We start from the raw sequence: 17,282 nt of genomic DNA, 5'->3' as shown, positions 1-17,282 counted from the left end.
TTTTACCGTGGATACCCTGTGGCAGATGTCAATATCACTATCACAGATTGGCTCGCCTACGAGCTCACCTATCTTTTTAACCACGACAGTTGAGTCAAGCTCCTCGGGTGCACCTTTTATTTCAAGATTGTTACTTCTTTGATATTGCTCAAGTTCTTCAATTTTCTTTTCAAGCCGTTGGTTCTCGGTCTTTAGTTTTTCGTTCTGGGAAACTAGTGTTTTTATTTCGGCTCTGAGTGCCTTACTGTCGGTTCCTATTTCTTTCACATCATCACATGTATCACTGCAGAATTTTAAGCTTTCTTTCAGCAACCTTATCTCAGCACGTATTTTCCGTTGAAAATCAGATATTAGTGTCGAAACATCTTTCTTGTCACCCTTACTCATGGCAAGAAACTTCAGGCAACAAGTTTCAAAGTAAAGTCAAGTCAGTTGTCCGGCAGCAGTGTAAGAAAGCAAGGAAAGTAGCACGGGGATATGTTTTGCTTACCTGCAAAGGATTGCAGATGTACTTTTAGTCGCCCACTCGCTTCGTACACTGCTGCCGGACTGCACAGGAGACCAGAATTCCAGCGCTTATAAAGCCAGCTGTGGATCAGCAGCCAGCCTTAGACACTCCCGTAGACACTAGCGGCACATTTCCCTCTAGGGTATTTATTTATAAACTCTATGACTACAAAGCCTTCTAGTACACTGAGGAGGATTATGGTAGCAACTTCTAGCCACCCATGGAGGAAGGAAACTGAGGAGAGGCCCTACCCCCTCCGCGCACTAGGAGAAAAGTGTGGAGGAAATGACGTGGTAGGTTCTCCAGTGTTTTGCTGTTTTTTTTTTATTTCTTTGCTGTCGTGGCCCCGCCTTTCCGGCCACAATGGAGGCTTCGTTATTGTTCTGTGCGATCACACGTGTTGCTCCGTAGGTTTCGTACCGTGGCAAAGGCGCCGTGCGGGCAGGTTTGCGTTGGTCTCCGTGTTTTGTTGCGCTGCGTTATCTGGACCGTGCTCTACCGGATGTTGCTGTGGCCAGGTGGGACAGGAGGAACTAAAGTTCATGAAATTAACCCGCATGCAACGCTGTACGCAATGTACCGCGCCACGGCAATGGCAACGGACGAAGGAATATTCGCGGGAAATTTTGCCCTCGTTCGCGGAATCATGCTAACGTGCTAACGATTGTTTAGTATTGCTGCGGGGCGCGCGGGTCCGAGCAGCACGGGTGCGCGCAGCGCGGCGTGGTTTCGCGAGAAATGTAGAGAGGAGAGCTTGCCCGATAGGCGGAGCAACGCCATGTTCACTTTAGCTTCACAAAGAGTGACGTCAGGGCTTCTCCTGAGTTTCCTTCCTCCGTGTAGCCACCACGACCTACTGAACTCCAGACCTGCACAGATCTCCCTCCTCCAGCACGCCTGGTCTAGTTCGCCCCTTTTGCCGCTAGGGAAAGAACATACGAGCAGAGTGGCGCTAGTTATGACCTGTTCGCTGTCGTCTGCTTTTGCGATCTGTTCAGCGCTTGTCTTGCCATTTCGGCAGGCACAAAGCGCTTGTATTGGCGGTAAATGACTAAATTCACAAATATACAAAAAAAAAGACATATTTGCGAATGCTTTGCGTTTGAATAGTGAAACTAGAAGAGGAGGAGCGGTGCAAGAAATGTAAACAACTAGCATAGGTAGCCGCTGCAATGCTAGATCGACGGCATAAATTTCCCTTTCCTAGCCTCCTTAAGAGACTGGAAAAATTGTTTTGAAAGATTCATAATAATCTAGCTTTTTTTAGTTGATTACAGACAGCCTAATGTCGTAGATGACACTAGGATTTACTGCTGTGCGCCGTAGTGAAAGGCAGATGATCTGGTAAAGGTATAGTAAAAGTATTCACGAGTAGGTCCTCCGCCCGATATGTGCTGATCGATTCTGTATCAAGGGAAGGTGAGCATATCTTGTTTATAATATCGTTGGATGTCTAGCTCAGTAGAAAGCTTGCAAAAAATTAAGCGATCCCAGTGCTTTAAAACGTGCGCTGCACTGCAGGCCTTAAAAATCGTGTCACGGAACTGTTTTCAAACTGTAAAGCTAGCTTTTCTTCGTGGTACGGCGGCAGCATAACGGTGGTGCTTAAGATACGTACGCAGTGAAGCTGTGTACGTAATTCACTTTTTGAACTCGCGACGCATTCACAGACAACTTTTAAGAGTTAAAATGAGTGGTAATCGTTCTGTCGTCGAACATTACGGTGGCTTCAAGTTTCTAAAGAGCGCAGACGCGAATTTTACAACGTGTACAATGAAACTGATCTGTACGTTGCGAACTCTATACACAATGTGATTTATAATAATCTGCTTGAAAAAGGCAATAGGAGCGGCTATTTAACGCTATTTTAGAGAGCAGCGGACTACACGCTCCGACATTTTTTAGGTTCGGGCAGTCAACTTTTGGAGCCAAGTGACCGATCAAAGCCTTGACATCACTGTCACTGTGTTAGCAAAAATCATCAACTAGAGAAGCAGGTCGTCACAACACAACAGTTGCCGTACTAATTACAACGCCGCATAGCCGCCCACCGCGTAGCAGACGAACAGGTTATAAAAGCGCCACCTACGGCCGTCGGTTGAACGAAAGTGGGCGCAAGCTGCTCCCATAGAAGCCGGATATCTGTGCAGGTCTGGAGTTCCAGTAGGTCGTGGTAGCCACCATAGCAGGATGGTTGGATCGTCTTGGCTTGGATACGTTTGGCACGAGGCACCAAACGGCGCCCTGTTTTATAACGTCTTTACGTTTGCGTTTCCGCACGGTAAACTAAAAGACTTTAAAGGACGCGCACAGTAACGTCCCGAAAAGGTGATTACGTTTAACGTACGTAAGGCGACAAACGATATTCTAAAACTGTCTATTGTTTTGTGTACGAGCCTGTTATGTGGATTAAAGTGCGAAGCAGGTTTGGCGACAGTGGTGACTCGTAGTTGCAGCGAAATTGTAGATAAGCATTGCAATTGGATGTTTGTAAAGACAAAGCGTTGGTGGGTAATTCTATGCTTATAGGGTAGGTGCGCGTTAAGAAAACATTTTTTTTACAGATTTCTTTACGCGCACATAGCGTGTAGCTTTCTTTATGTTTTAAATGCGACTCTACGAATTAATTTAGTTTAGAGTAAAGCGGTCAGCAGAGCCCAGTACGTTCGCATTAGAGGCGCTGGTACTGGCAGATGGCACTGACCGAACGAGCATCTCAGTACGCGGCATTGATCTCTTTGACCATCTCAATCGCTGTGACGAATCCCGTAGTCCAAAAGGTCGCATTTTTCTTTCGCTTTGGCGACCCACGTTCCCTCACTCCTCCACGAGCAGAGTACATTCGACATCTTCGGACCCCCCGTCGCAACAGAGGCTAGTCACTGTCGGAAGTTTGACGACACCTTCTTTTCGCTGTCTGCCGACCAGAGAAAGTCATCTTCAGTTCTATATAATGCATTACAAATTCCTTTGTCGCTACCAATTGCCGACGCATGACTCGGGTACGCCGAACACACGCTACCCGGCCCGGCTACCCTGTTGTTCTGCCAGAACGATCACCTTACGCTTGAAGGATGCCTCGTAGAGAATGAAAGCTTTTTTTTTTTTTTGTCATCCTGCCGCTGGACTACCTCCACACAAGGCGGTTGAGCAGAAGCGCTACAACAGGCGTAAGGCAAACTGAAAAATGACGATTTCAAACCAAGGCGTAAAACAACGTCTGTTCGATGGCAGTGTGGCTAGCTACCTTGTAATAGTGATGGTGATAACAACTTTATTGAACATCTGGCAAATTCGTGGCCTGGGCCTAGGGCGCCCCCGAGGAGGTCCGGAGATCCTGTCTCCTCGCCGCCTCACGGGCTTGCCGGATTGATCTTGGAGGTTTGAGCTGCGCAGCGCGGCCGTCCACCGCGCCGCAGCTTCATCTGGGGAGACTGCATTTTCTCCGCCTATAACCTCACATTCCCAGAAAATGTGTCGGATGCGTGAGCCTTGCCGCTGAGTTTGCAGTTATCGTCTGAATAGATGTCTGGCTATAACCTCCCGAGATGAACGGGGTTAGGGAAGGTCTTGGTTTGTAACACCCTTCAGTCCACCGCTCTGGCCCTGTCGAGCTTGGGGTTAGGGGGTGGATAAACACGTCTGGAGTTTTGATAAAATTTTGTAATGTCACAGTACCTGGTCATTCTGTCCCTCTCTACCAATCCCTCCGTTGGATTTCCTTCCCCAAGAAAGGATCCACGCGTGCGCGGAATTCCTTGTAATGAGCTTTTTTTTGTGAGTATGGGTATTGTTTTTTACTTTGAGTAGAAACACTTAGGATTGTAACGTGCACGTGAATTTGAACGCACTTTTTATTACGCGTTAGAAGCAAATACGGTACTTGAAACTATTCGTCTGCAAGAAGTTGGTCCCGTGACCGAAGAAGCTGGGCTCTGGGTCATCGTTGTGATGGTTTGTTCGATAGCGTAATTTTATCGTTTACTTCATCAGCTTGAAAATTGCCTTCTTTTTATCGTTTAGTCCAAAAATAACGGCGAAATGTTCCTCGAAAACGGGAACAGACATCCCTGGTGTGTCGCGACCGTCAGCGCATAACTGCGCGGTGGTCGAGATTGCGTATGTATATATAGCGATTACGGGCTTCGCGAGCTGGAACGAGGCCAGTTGCTTGCGCAAGACGAACCAGGCGCAGGAGTTCTTACGCAAAGCAAATAACTCGTCACGAACTCCACGAGGGGAAATTGTCGCGTTGCATAGTACGCTCGCAATCGTGTCAGATGGCATGCCCACATCCAGCCCCCCCCCCCCCCCCCCCTCTAAGCCTCGGTTTATCACAACGCATGTTTTCTGCTCCCATGTCAGCATCAGCTTTCTCTTAAAGGGCCCCTGAAACGGTTCGAACAAATTTTGTGGACGGGTAGGGTACAGCTAAAGTTCATCATTCGCACCACAATTTGTGTCAAACGTCTCATATTAGAGAGCTACGTACGATTACAAGTTATCTTCCTCCACAGTCATGCATTTTCTCCTCAAGTCGTTCGCCGAGTGATCGCGGCTAAGCTCCGCCTTCACTGGCTATGCGTCATGATGGCACGTCGTGTAGTCGACTTCCGGTTCTCTAGGAGCGAGCGCGCGAAGCCTTTTCAACCTCTCCGCCAGCTGCTTCGCAGTCGACCCCAAGCGAGAGCTATCAAAGCAGCGTGCATTGCGAGTATTCTGTCGAAGCGCCGAACGTGTCTGGTATTCCGGTAACCATAGGCAAACTGGGCGTTTCCGCAGATGGCTGGAGGCATAAACTCAAGCTGATGAAGGAACTTTAGCGTAGACGTACGTGAACGGCCTGATCGGTCTGCACGGTATAGCTTAACCAGCCAAACAAAGCTCTAATATTTCTCTAACCAAGTGTAAAACATTTTAAACGTTTACAAAAACAACGTGTTGATGATTACACTCCTGCGAAAAATTTACCCAGTAGCAAAGAAGAATACATTTCGTTACTGCTATTGTGTTGTGGGGGATTATTTAATCATTTCCGTGTATCGCCCCCCCCCGACCCCCCACCTGAGACAATTCCCCGATATTGCAGTATTGAAAATAAAGAGAAACCTATGTCCCATATGGGGATTATTTTGGACATGCACCGTATATATGATACATGGGAGCATACGGGTTAGAGTTACTGTATATGCTACCGCAGGTAGCTACCTTTGGTAGCATATACAGTAACTCTAATACGGGTTTTTATACGGCGCCCCCGTGTGTTTGTATGGGATTATTGGATATGGGTTTTTTCGATAGCGTCAAGCTACGAGTGATTTTGTAAATGAACAGCCAGCCGGCTTTCGTTATGCTTCTAGTTCCCCGACACCTGGCTTATGTTCTTCTGCGATGTTCCTGTAGGGATTCGCACTGGTCCTCTGACGTGTACGAGACTGCCTATATGGCTGAACTAGAATGTACTATAGGCTGAACCATGCGGAGCGTCGCCACTGGTATGATGGATGCCCCCGCGAACAAGGCTTAACGTTATGCGGCTGCAAAAAAATAAAAATAAAAAAAGCTGCTTTTCTAACGCGGAGCTGCGTCGTCGGGCTCGCTCCGCCCACGCGTGGACTGTCAGCGAGCTTCCAGTTTCTTCGTTTGCTCGCTGCGCGTCTCTCTGGGTTGATTGTCAGTCGCCACTAATTAAGGCCGATGGCATGAGTGTGCGTGAAATATTTAGGGCACGCCGCTGACGGTGGCTTGGCGTCAGCCTGGAGCGCGCCCTTGTACGCTGTGTCGACGAACTCGCCCCGACGGCCGGCCTACCGTGCCAGTAGCTGTCAACCGAGCCACGCCGTCCGATGACCTGGATAACGCCAGAGACCGATTGGTCGAATATCACGAGATCACCCTCCACTACCGCGAAATGCGGTTGAGATATCCTCCCCCAGATAAATCCTTAACAAAATTCCAACAAAATACCTGGTGCCAGCTTTAGGCACCAACTTTTATTTCTCCAGCTTTTCTCGCCCTGGTTCATCCATGCCTATAGACGACCGCACGCCAAGTTTCATCCTAGACGCCAGCGCTCGTTTCTCCCCTGGCGGAACGATTTCTTCTCCAACGGGTGTAGGTTTCCGCCGCCGCTTCAGCGGTCGCGCCCGCGTTCAATTCGCGCTGCGCGCCAAACGTCTCTTGTTTGCGACGGCGCCTCTTCGGATGACCGGAAATTATTATTTTGTTGTTAACTGTCACGACAGCAATGTAAACACGAAAGGGTTGATGCCACCAGTGAAATTCTGCCGATTCACAAGAAAATGGTACGAAAAAAGCAGACGACACACATGGATTACTGCGGTGCGCCGAGCGAAGTAAATAACTGGCAAACGAAGCGAGCTCGTTCATGGATCACTCCTGAGTGTATGACGGTTTTTATATGTAACCCACATGAATTTAATAATTACTCGGTACATAATCCTTTTATTCATATAAAAACTAAGTTTTTCGACGAGCGCTTGTCCTGTCTTCTTTCTCGTGTTTCGTTTATGTGTGCGCTGCCCAAGAATGCAAACCACTTCTGTTGTACGCGCTAGCAGTGGCCGAAGTTCACGCGTGCCGAGAAATTGAATATGTGCACGATGCATTGAACATGACCGGAGTTAATTCTCCCTTCACCACTGCACCGATCGATCGAGTTACTGGTCGATGCACGCCCGCGTCTTGGCCGCGCCGGCATTGCTGAAGCAGGAATGATTACTAATACTTTCAACTTCCGTCTCTTGAGCACTGTTAAAAAATGGCCAAGCTGTCTACATTGCTGCTTCTATTCCATATTGGAAGGGACGCACTAGTTAAAGTTGTGTGCGCATGTCGTACTTGTGCTATGCAGCGATATATTTTGTTTATTTCCGCACAGTGTCGATGGAAGACCGTTGTCGCCATCAGAGACAACACGGATTTGTAGCAAACATATTGTGAGAAACTGCAAAAATGACTTTAGCTCGTATGTGCCGTATGTATGTGCCGCATCGTATGTGCTGACGATTTTTCCGGCGGTACATACGATGTCGTTTCCAATCACCTGCTCAGCGTCACTTACATGGTTAAGCAGACGCTGCCCTTTCGCCGCATTGCAGCCATAAAATAATCGTCAAGCGTACCGATCTTCTTAAAGGCAAATAGAAGCGTGTACAGTCTGTTTCACACTTAGGGGAAAACTGGGAACGTATTGCATCGCGATGCAGCAAGCAATGCAGTCGTGCGGTGGCAGCAGCTCGAGCAGGCGCAGACGCTCGAGGGGCGGAGTCGTGATCTGCGTCGTCTGCTACGGCGGCGCGCGCTGGCCGCATTTGTCGGGAAGCGTGCTGCTGTCAGGGGCAGTGCACGTATATTTCTTCACTGTGTGTGCTACCGTAATAAGCAGCGACAAGACGCACCAAGATGTGCGCGCAACGTGTTCAGTCTTTGTTTGACTCGAAAGGAAAACAAAGCACTCAACAATGATAACTATGGGAGGCGAACACGATGGAACAAACGGATACGATTAAATGAATGTTTTAGGTTCAGACAATGAGCTGGAAATGATTTTTCTCGACAATCATTCGCTACACCAGACAGACTCTGCCCGCCGGCGGGGAATTGGACACGTCACGCTCGGAACTTCAGTTAGTATCTCGTCATGTCCCCAGCGGCAGCGATGACAGCGCTCATCCTGGAAGGCAGTGAAGTGCAGAATGACTTGATCAGGGATGTGTTCATTCGCAGCACGTCTCAGTCGCTGACGATGGTGGATCGAAGCCTATCCTCGGGCGACTGATAGAGGGGATGGTGCGCCAGCGATACTTTCAACGAGCCCCAGACATTTTAAATGATGTTGGCGCCCGGGGATTGAGGCGGCCAGTCCAAGAGAGTGACTGGCGCGCTCTTCTAGCTGTTGTTGCACCACACGTGCAGTGCGGATCGGCGACCTATCGCGTTAGAATATATAGTCGCCTTCCAGAAACGGGCCGTCAATAATGTATGGAATCAGTACGTCGTCTATGACTGCCCTGCAGCGATGAACTTACCTTCGAGGCGTATCAGTTCGCGTAGCACAACGCATAGTAAAGAATACCGGCTCATTTCACGCCGTAACGATGAGATGAGTAGAACGCCGTTCTACAGATAGTAGAACGTTTCCCGACAATGCGGCCAGCGCGCGCCGCCGTAGCAGACGACGCCGTTCAAGATCCCGCCCCTCGAGCACCTGCGCGAGCTGCTGCCGCCGCCTGACTCAAGCGCTCGCCACATCGCGATGCAATGCGCTCCGAGTTTTCCCCTAAATGAAACAGACTGTACACCGCCCTTCGAACGAAATCTCCACGCGCACACACGTAGGCACACACCGCGCGCGGCGCGAAACGTGCCCAAACACGCGCAGTGCAGGAGGCAATCAAGGCGGCGCGAACGAGAGATGGGAGAGGGGTACCACCCGCTATTAGAATTTTGCGTCGCATGCGGCGCTCTCAACGCCGGCGCAGCAGCGCCGCTCTCGGTGCCGTTCTTGTCCATATCGACAGGAATGTGCGCTCTGCGGCGTGCCTAGAGTAGCTTCCATCACAAAATGTTCCTATGCCCTGAGCTCCAGCCACCCTCTGAGTGGCATATCACCGACGTCGAGGGATGGGAGACCGCCGTGTCTAGCTCCAACCCAGCCGACCAAATACGGCTGGTGGACTGGGCTGTGAGGGTCGCCGAGGGCCACAAACTCCCGGACGCCCTCCGCGCTCCTGAGCCCCTTCAGAAGTAATGTTGTAAAAAGGCTCAAGTAATAAATGTTTACCACCACCACCACCAAGAATGGTTCTTCGTAGTAGCGGCAAGCACGCCTGGCACGTTCAGTCGAACCTTTTCGACATCTCTTCAGAGACCCACTCTGTGTAGTTTGGCTTGCGCCATCCAACCTGGAAGAAGCACCAGAAAAAAGTTGTTCTGCCGCCGTTTTTCTTCCGCCCGACGTCGGACGAGCTTTATTTTGAATCGGCTTGTGTACGCTTTTTCTTTTTCTGTTGAGCTTTCCTCGCTAGCCGATTTTGTCAAATCCATAAGTACATAGTTAAAGTGTCACAATTATGGGGTTTTATGTGCCAAAACTACGATATGATTATGAGGCATGCCGTAGTAAGACTCCGTATTAATTTCGACCACCTGGGCTTCTTCAACGTGCACCCAGTGCATGGTACACTGGAGTTCTTGCATTTCGTCCCCATTAAAATGCGGCCGCCGTGGCCGGGATGCCACGAAGCATCATCATTTGTAAGCTTATTTGCGGACCTTATCCCCGATAGGTGCGGCATATATGGAGGAGCGTATTGACGCACCCTAAGCTCCGCCAACCGTTGGTATGTAATAAGTTTGCGAGAGAACCAAAGCTATCTGGTAACATCAGTTGGAGGTGTCGGGGCCGAGATGTGTAGATTGCGGGAAGCTTGAAACGCGAAATTTCATTGAGCAAACTTGCGCCCCTCAGCCCCCCCCCCACCCAATTCCACACCCGCGCACGCTCGCACGCTCGCACACCCTAGTTGCAGCGCTGAAGTTTCAACAAGCACTATCTTTAATTACACTTCTGCCTCGCGGTTTTCGGTGTGGCTGGCCATGTGAGCTGGCATGGTGGAGCTACTGGATGGATGGATGTTATGAGCGTCCCCTTCGGAACGGGGCGGCGGGTTGCGCCACCAAGCTCTTGCTATTATACTGCCTAATGCCCTACCTAGGTTAAAAAAAAAGAACATGAAAAAAAGAAACAGCGAATTCCCATAATCAAATATTCTGACCCCCTATTGCGAACTTTGTTTTTGTACGTCTCCGTCTTTTGTCGTTTCCCTACTTCTACCAATCTTCCAATTGCCTCTTACTAATTTCTTTTGCAGACATGCTTACTTTCCCCTTGTTCTCGCTGAACCCTGTGGGGATGCGCGACTCTCGCGCGTCCCCTGATATGCTGTTTTCCCGCGTAGCTCCCGTCTCCTGTAATCCGGCTTCGCCGCGTGGCCCCATGCCCGCCCGCGGCAGTCGGTCTGGTTGAAGCGTAGCGCGAGTGTGGCTCTGCTGACGCCGCCTAACGGCAGGTTACTTGGGCGCGTAAAGGAGAAGGCGCTTCCTCTTTGGTTCGGCGACGGAAAGCAGCGCGGACATGCCGCGCGTGCGCCGATCCATGCTTCTGCGAGCCCGTCTCGCGAGGCCTCATGCGAACGTGCCACCGTTCGCGTGACCGTACGCGCGAACGACCAGGCGTTGGGATCCAGCATGGAGCGAACATATTCGCTCGCTATCCGGTCGCGGTGAGTCCTACTTCCGCGATTTGTCGTGCGCCAATCGGCATGTTTTGTGGATAGCAGCTCAGCTAACAGGCATTATCTATGAAAGGTGCAATAAATGCCGTTGTGATTGTTTGCACTACTGTGTTGTCGTTCCTTTGTCCCAAGAGCACGGGTGAGAATCCCGCAACCCAAGGGCTTCAAGGAGGCCAGTGGTACCTAAATCGACCGCTGGGCAGATGTCTTCACATTCTAATAAAACATGCTCCATCATTTCCCTAGCTTTACCGCAGCAAGCACATGATTCTTCCATCTTATTTCTCACTTTATAGGTGCGTTTTCTAAGGCTTCCTGATCTTGCTTCGAAAAGTAACGAGCTTTCCTTTCAGTTATCATAAATTGTTTCTTTCCTGATTTAGTTTTTTTTCTCTTAAGTAGTTACTTATGGCAGGTTTCTTTTCCATTTCGGCAACCCATGAGATTATTTCAGCCTCTCTGACTTTCCGCTTGACGTTCTTTGTTGCTGTGTTGCTCACAATACAAGCCACATACTTGCTGGTAAGCTTCCTAGTTCTTTTCCTCCACTGTGAATCAGCGTTTTTCCTGTACAAATACCTTAACACCACCCCAGCCCATTCATTTTGTTCCATATTTCTCAGTCGTTCTTTATAATCAATTTTACTGTAGGCTTTTCTCACTTCAAATCTTGTCCAGCCCATATCACCCTGTACAGCTTCATTTGTAGTCTTCCCGTGAACACCCAATGCGAAGCGTCCCACTGACCTTTGGTTGCCATCAATTCCTGATTGGTCCCCTTATTTCAAGCAAACAACTGCATTTCCAAATGTAAGTCCTGGAACCATTACACCTTTCCACGTACCCCGGAGCACCTCTTATCTATTGTATCCCCATAGCACTCCGTGTTTCATTATGACGGCATTTCTCTTCTCCTTTACCGTAATTGTTTCTTCCTGTGTTTCCATATATCTATTGCCTTCGTTTATCCATATACCAAGGTATTTATATTCTGCTACCCGAGGTATTTCTTGGTCCTGTATTTTCACTGTTTTCATTGAATACTATACACTCACCTGATTGTTTAATGCTAAATTTCAAACCTAAATTCTCACCCTCCTACTCACAGATATGAGGCTAAATGAGGCTATGAGGCTAAATGAGGCTATGCAGTTGGCAATGAGAATGCAACTGGCAGCACTTCTTAAACAACTTCTTGTCTCATTGCTAACTCCTCAAGCTTTCAGTTCTCACATTGATTTTTTTTTGTCGTGTAAACTCACACACAGATAAATAACTGTTCCTGATATATCTTTTTACAGAAAATGGTAGCAATAACAGAGATGCTTACCTTCTTTCTTCCTTCTTTGACATCATGTGCTTCTTTGTTTCTTGTTTTCTTGTTCCTTGCTGATGTGTTTGCACTGTGTTGGTTTCCATTTCTGAAGTAAAGTAAATTTTGAAGAACTGATAGCCATAGATGAAAAGCAAAAGATTTTTGCTTCAGGAAAGTCTGGTCTCCAAGCACTGCCAAGGTTGTCTTGAGAACCAAACAGAGAAAAGTCCACAGGTAAATGCAAGAGAAGAAAAGCAGAATAAAAGACATTCAAAAAACAAAGATGCTGCTGTCTCGAATAGTTCCAATTGTTTGTGCTTGAATGCAGCTCATTCCCCTGCTTGCCATATGGTTTCCATTGCTCATTGCAGTTGTGTAGAACTCGTGTTTGTGCACAAATCAAATATAATAAAACACATGATTTCTTATGTTGTGCAGATGATTCTCCCCAAAGCCAAAGATGACATGGACCAGTCGTCAGTGCTGTTGCTTGACACTAGCACGGACAAGGGTTCCTCGTCACAGGTTCGGGTTCCCAGCAAGCATATAATCCCTGCAGACAGCATTGTCATCAACAAGGAGCTCGGTGTCGGCGAGTTTGGTGTCGTCCAGCAAGGGGTCTGGACCAACGAAGATGGAGACAGGGTGAGTTAGATTGGTGTCCATTAATGGCCATTTAGAAATAGCTAGGCACCAGGCATGCACGTTATTTTCTTCATCTGCCCTTCAGAATATCTCAAGCAGGGACAATGCGCTAGGTCAGCCAGCTTGTCTTCAGTTTGGATGAATGGCCTCACATGGATAATGTCTGTCCCTTTGGTCCCGGCCACATACCCTGAGGTGTGCAGTTCTGCGCTTAAAGTTCAGGGCAACAGGTGGCTCGTTGTACGAAGAGCGTCTGATAAGCCTAGCTTTTCAGTGAAGAAACACTGCAAGAGGAACCTTTCTTTTAAGCAGTATGCATGTAATTTCTGGCTCATTTCACATTTCAATTTTTTGTTGCCTAGTAATGTGTGGTGTTTAACCCATTTCGAGGTGTGCCACAAGGACGACTGTCATCTGCAACTCAAATTTTTGGAGATTGGGTAGAGAGACTGTTTGCTAGTCTCCAGGGCATGTGAGGTCTGTCCTAAAAGTTTGTGCACTACATTTTAAAAAGTGCATATTACGAACTTTCTGATATATATCAATGTGTTCACTTAGTACTCCCCATTAGCCACAATATACTGGTCTCGCCTCTTTTTCCGTTGCTGAAAACACCCTTGGAAGTCTTCTGTTGAGTGCTTCAGCCATGATGTATTTCTTTTTGAATTGATATCACATCTCTGAAATGCCAGCCCCGTAGCACCAATTTGCATTTGAGAATAAAAAAAAAAAATTGTGGATCCCCACACATTGTGGGAATGACGTAAGCAAAGCTTTCTGTGCTGTTTGCTTTGATTGATGATAATTAGCAGTGATGTTGACGGCGAATGTTTCATTTCTTCAGCATTTAGTGAAATACAAGAGTGGCAAGTTGATGATAAATGTTACCTTGCATGCACCACTGCTGTTTGTCTTAATAGTACACAGAACACACAGCGAGACGTGTTTGCTTGAGGCGTCGTTGTGCACCATTGTTCATAGCCTCCGAGGAAGTTAGTATTCTCATTGGCTCACACATCACATTGCATCGAGGCAAAAGTGTTAAACTTCACTTGAATTATGGCACTGTACACACCAAAACTACAATTGGCTTTTGAGGCACGCCATAGTGGCATACTACGGATTAATTTTGACCCCATGGGGTTCCTTAGCAAGCAGCTAAACCTAAATACACGCTCATTTTTGTACTATTTCGTCCCTTTCAAAATGTGGCTGCTGCGGTCAGGATCGAGCGTGCAACCTCGAGCAATGTCATAGCTGCAAAGCTACCACGGCAGGCACAGAAGTGTTGAATTGAAGTGCGATGCCTAGACTATACGCTGCTGTGATGTTGCCTAGATGCTACGGTGCCTTAAGGGGGGACGCGGCCTTTGAAAACCGACAAATTTCAAAAAAGTCGATTTCGGAAAACCACATATTCGGACAGTATGTCTTATAAACTACCATTTCTGTAAATATCAACATCTAATTCATCGCGAAACTATTTCAAATAAAGTTTATAACGAGCCGCGGCAGCCGTCGAGTGGTGAGCGAGCACTCAAAATACCCTGCTTGGCGCGAACACCATCTCTCCACCGCTCCCCCAAGCGCTGCCATTTTTGTGTTGTTTTGCTCATGCTTGTGCTCTTTCTTCTCTGCCAACCGCGGTAGCGGTGGTAGCGCGGGAGAGGCGTAAATCGCTCATGATTGGAGAGCTTGTCAGAGCTTTCATGTTTTCAGAGGCTGAGACGGGAAGCTGAGATTGTGCGAAGCACGTGCTCCGCAAGGACGCGGGAAAGCCCGCGACTCCCATTGGCTGCTGTGTGTGATGACGTAGTGGTCTCCTGCATAATGCGTCCGGCTGTCGTCTGCTTCGGCTCCTCCATCGCTGGCGCCCTTAGTGTGTTCTGCTTGCCGTCGTCTATCTTTGCAGCCATTCACATATTCTCCAAGTTTCTGCTGTCTTTATGAGACGATTTTCAACCGTCTTTACAAGGCCATGGTTGCCGATTGTTGTGCGGTCGGCCACAATGCGCCCAAAGAAACTCAAGATGCTACATGCTTTCAGTGCAAGGAAGCGTTCTATGAAGCTCGCCCGCATAACGAAGCTCGCCGCTCGCTCGCGCGCTGACGATTATCGCACCGATGATTCCTGTGGGGCAGCTTCTGCTGCATCTACGCAAGAGCGTGGTTGCATCGACGCTTCTAGCAACGCGACTCCTGCTCCACTGGCGCAAGAATTTGTCGTGACGAGTGCGCCTGGTGTCTCGTGCTCATCGACAGCGGCTTCCACATCCTCTCTTTCATCTGCATCGGACAGTGCGATCATGTCATCCACTGTGCACTTGAAAACAAGTTTCCTGATGTGTGAGGATAAAGAGACAGCGGATAAAAAACATGCTGCTGTGCAACGAGGACTTGGCGCTATTTCAGCGATGGAGCGAAAATTTCAAGCAATAGAGCGTGATCCTGAAGCTGCCACTGCTAGAAGTGAAGGCACAAAATTTATCCTCGTGCAAATGGATGCCCTAGGTGACTTGCTATCCGGGACCCCGTGCCAGCAGTGCTTTGTGACTGGGATGAAGGTTCAAGGAAGCACCTAACTTGGACTTTCAACAAAGCTTGAGCTGCTATGTTTACATTGTGAAGTAGTTGCAAGCTCGTGGAGCTCTGCTCGTCAGGATGACTCGATGGCCTTTGACATGAATTTAAGAGCCATTGTGGCAACAAAACAGATAGGGAAGGGACAAACAGCCCTCAGTGACTTTCGGGCAGCAATGAATGTGTCCCATCGTGACCTGCATCATAAAGCTTTTCAGAAGCACTTGAAGAAATTCAAGGAACCGCAGACACAGTGCATAGACAAGCTCTATGCAGAATCTGCTTCTGCTGTGAAAACCACCTACAAAATGTAGATCCATATTTCAGCTGGGATATCACAGTAATCTTTGATGGAACGTGGCACAAGCATGGCCACACATCCCATGTTGGAGTTGGTGCAATAATTTAATGTCATATGGGCCTCATCTTGGATGACATTGTTTTATCGAACCAGTGCCTTGGTTGCCAAGTAGGACCAAAGCCTGGAGGTCCAGGCTACGCAAGCTGGCAGGAGGATCATGTGTGCCAGAAGAACAGCGACTCCAAGTCTGGGAGGATGGGGGTTGAGGCAGCTGTCATCCTTTTCTCTCGTTCCGTGCCAAAGCACAGCTTCCGTTACACAACGCTCGTGTCTGACGGAGATAGTGCCACCTTCTCTGCCCTTGTACAAGAAAATGTTTATGGACTGGTCCCCATTTTGATAGAGGAATGCCTGAACCATGTCCAGAAGAGGATGGGGACAGTACTGCGCAACCTTGTACAGAAAAGGGACAAGGCTTTAGGAGGGAAGGGCAGGCTGACGAAGGCCCTCATTGACAAGTTGACTGACTATTATGGCTGGGCCCGATGGAACAATTCCAACGATGTAGCTGCAATGCAGCTTGCAGTGATGGCATTGTACCACCACGTGACATCAACGGAAGAGGATCCTCACCATGGCTTGTGCCCTGAGGATGCAGACTCGTGGTGTCGTCATAACGCCAGCAAGAGTGATGGTGTGCCACCTCCGAAGCCTAGGTACAATCTTCCAGGCTATGTTGCAAAAGCACTGCTACCTGTTTATGAGCACCTCTCACAGGCTTCTCTTCTGCACCGCTGCCTGGGAGCAAAGACGCAGAATGCATCAGAATTATTTCACTCTGTGCTGTGGTCCCTGATGCCCAAAGAGCAGCATGTGTCGCTGATTGCTGTGGAGACAACACTGCATGAGGCAGTTTAAAATGTAATGCTGGCTGCCACAGGGCCACCCAAGAGCTATGTTCATCAGTGGGGCTAACACCTGGCCACCTGGCCATTTAATGGGCAGCCAATATGATATGAAGTGCTGTGCCACACGTGTCAGACATGATTCGTTCTTTTTATGTTACGTCATAGGCAAGCAGCCTATATATATAGTTCGCTGTCACTGAAATAAAACAGTGCGGTACGTGCTCTTGGATCGTCTCCGTCACTCTGCCACCCGCTACAACAGTGGCGACGAGGGTGACCTCGTCGACGAGGGTGACCGACGAGTGGTTCATCAGTGGGGCTAACACCTGGCCACCTGGCCATTTAATGGGCAGCCAATAAAGATTCTCTGCGCTTGAAAAAGGCCAAGAAGCGTTCGCAAGAGAAGGTGGAAAGGCAGCAAAAGAAGAGAGTGCCTCTAAGGACATCTCCACTTACGCTGCAGGGTCATTTTAGACCAATATATGTGCTCAAAACTTTTCAAAGCCCATTTTCTCAAAATCACTTTGTTGGTTGGTGAGGCTGCTTGTTCCAGTCATATCTCTGTAACCGCTCATCAGATTTCCAGAAGTTTTTTGTTGTGTATCTGAATAAATTTCTGAGGGCAAGGCAAGCCCTCATATATTGTGTTTGTGATTTGGGATATTTAATCAAAATTTGATTGATAAAATCTTAGTCGCCAACACTA

At 48.4% G+C, this 17,282-nt stretch overlaps 1 protein-coding gene and 1 pseudogene across 1 annotated transcript in view; both read left to right on the top strand.

The window, feature by feature from the left end:
- Ack-like (activated Cdc42 kinase-like) overlaps positions 1-17,282 on the top strand; it is a 197,598-nt gene that overhangs the window by 97,694 nt on the left and 82,622 nt on the right. The window contains exon 3 of the mRNA XM_050169392.3: positions 12,581-12,787. Within this exon, the coding sequence (XP_050025349.1) occupies positions 12,581-12,787 (207 nt within the window). The remainder of the gene's footprint in view (positions 1-12,580; positions 12,788-17,282) is intronic.
- Positions 15,094-17,050, top strand: LOC140216260 (uncharacterized; annotated as a pseudogene).

The sequence above is a fragment of the Dermacentor andersoni genome, chromosome 3, assembly GCF_023375885.2.
Source record: "Dermacentor andersoni chromosome 3, qqDerAnde1_hic_scaffold, whole genome shotgun sequence".
Lineage (NCBI taxonomy): Eukaryota > Metazoa > Arthropoda > Arachnida > Ixodida > Ixodidae > Dermacentor > Dermacentor andersoni.
This window is presented reverse-complemented; position numbering and strand designations above follow the sequence as displayed.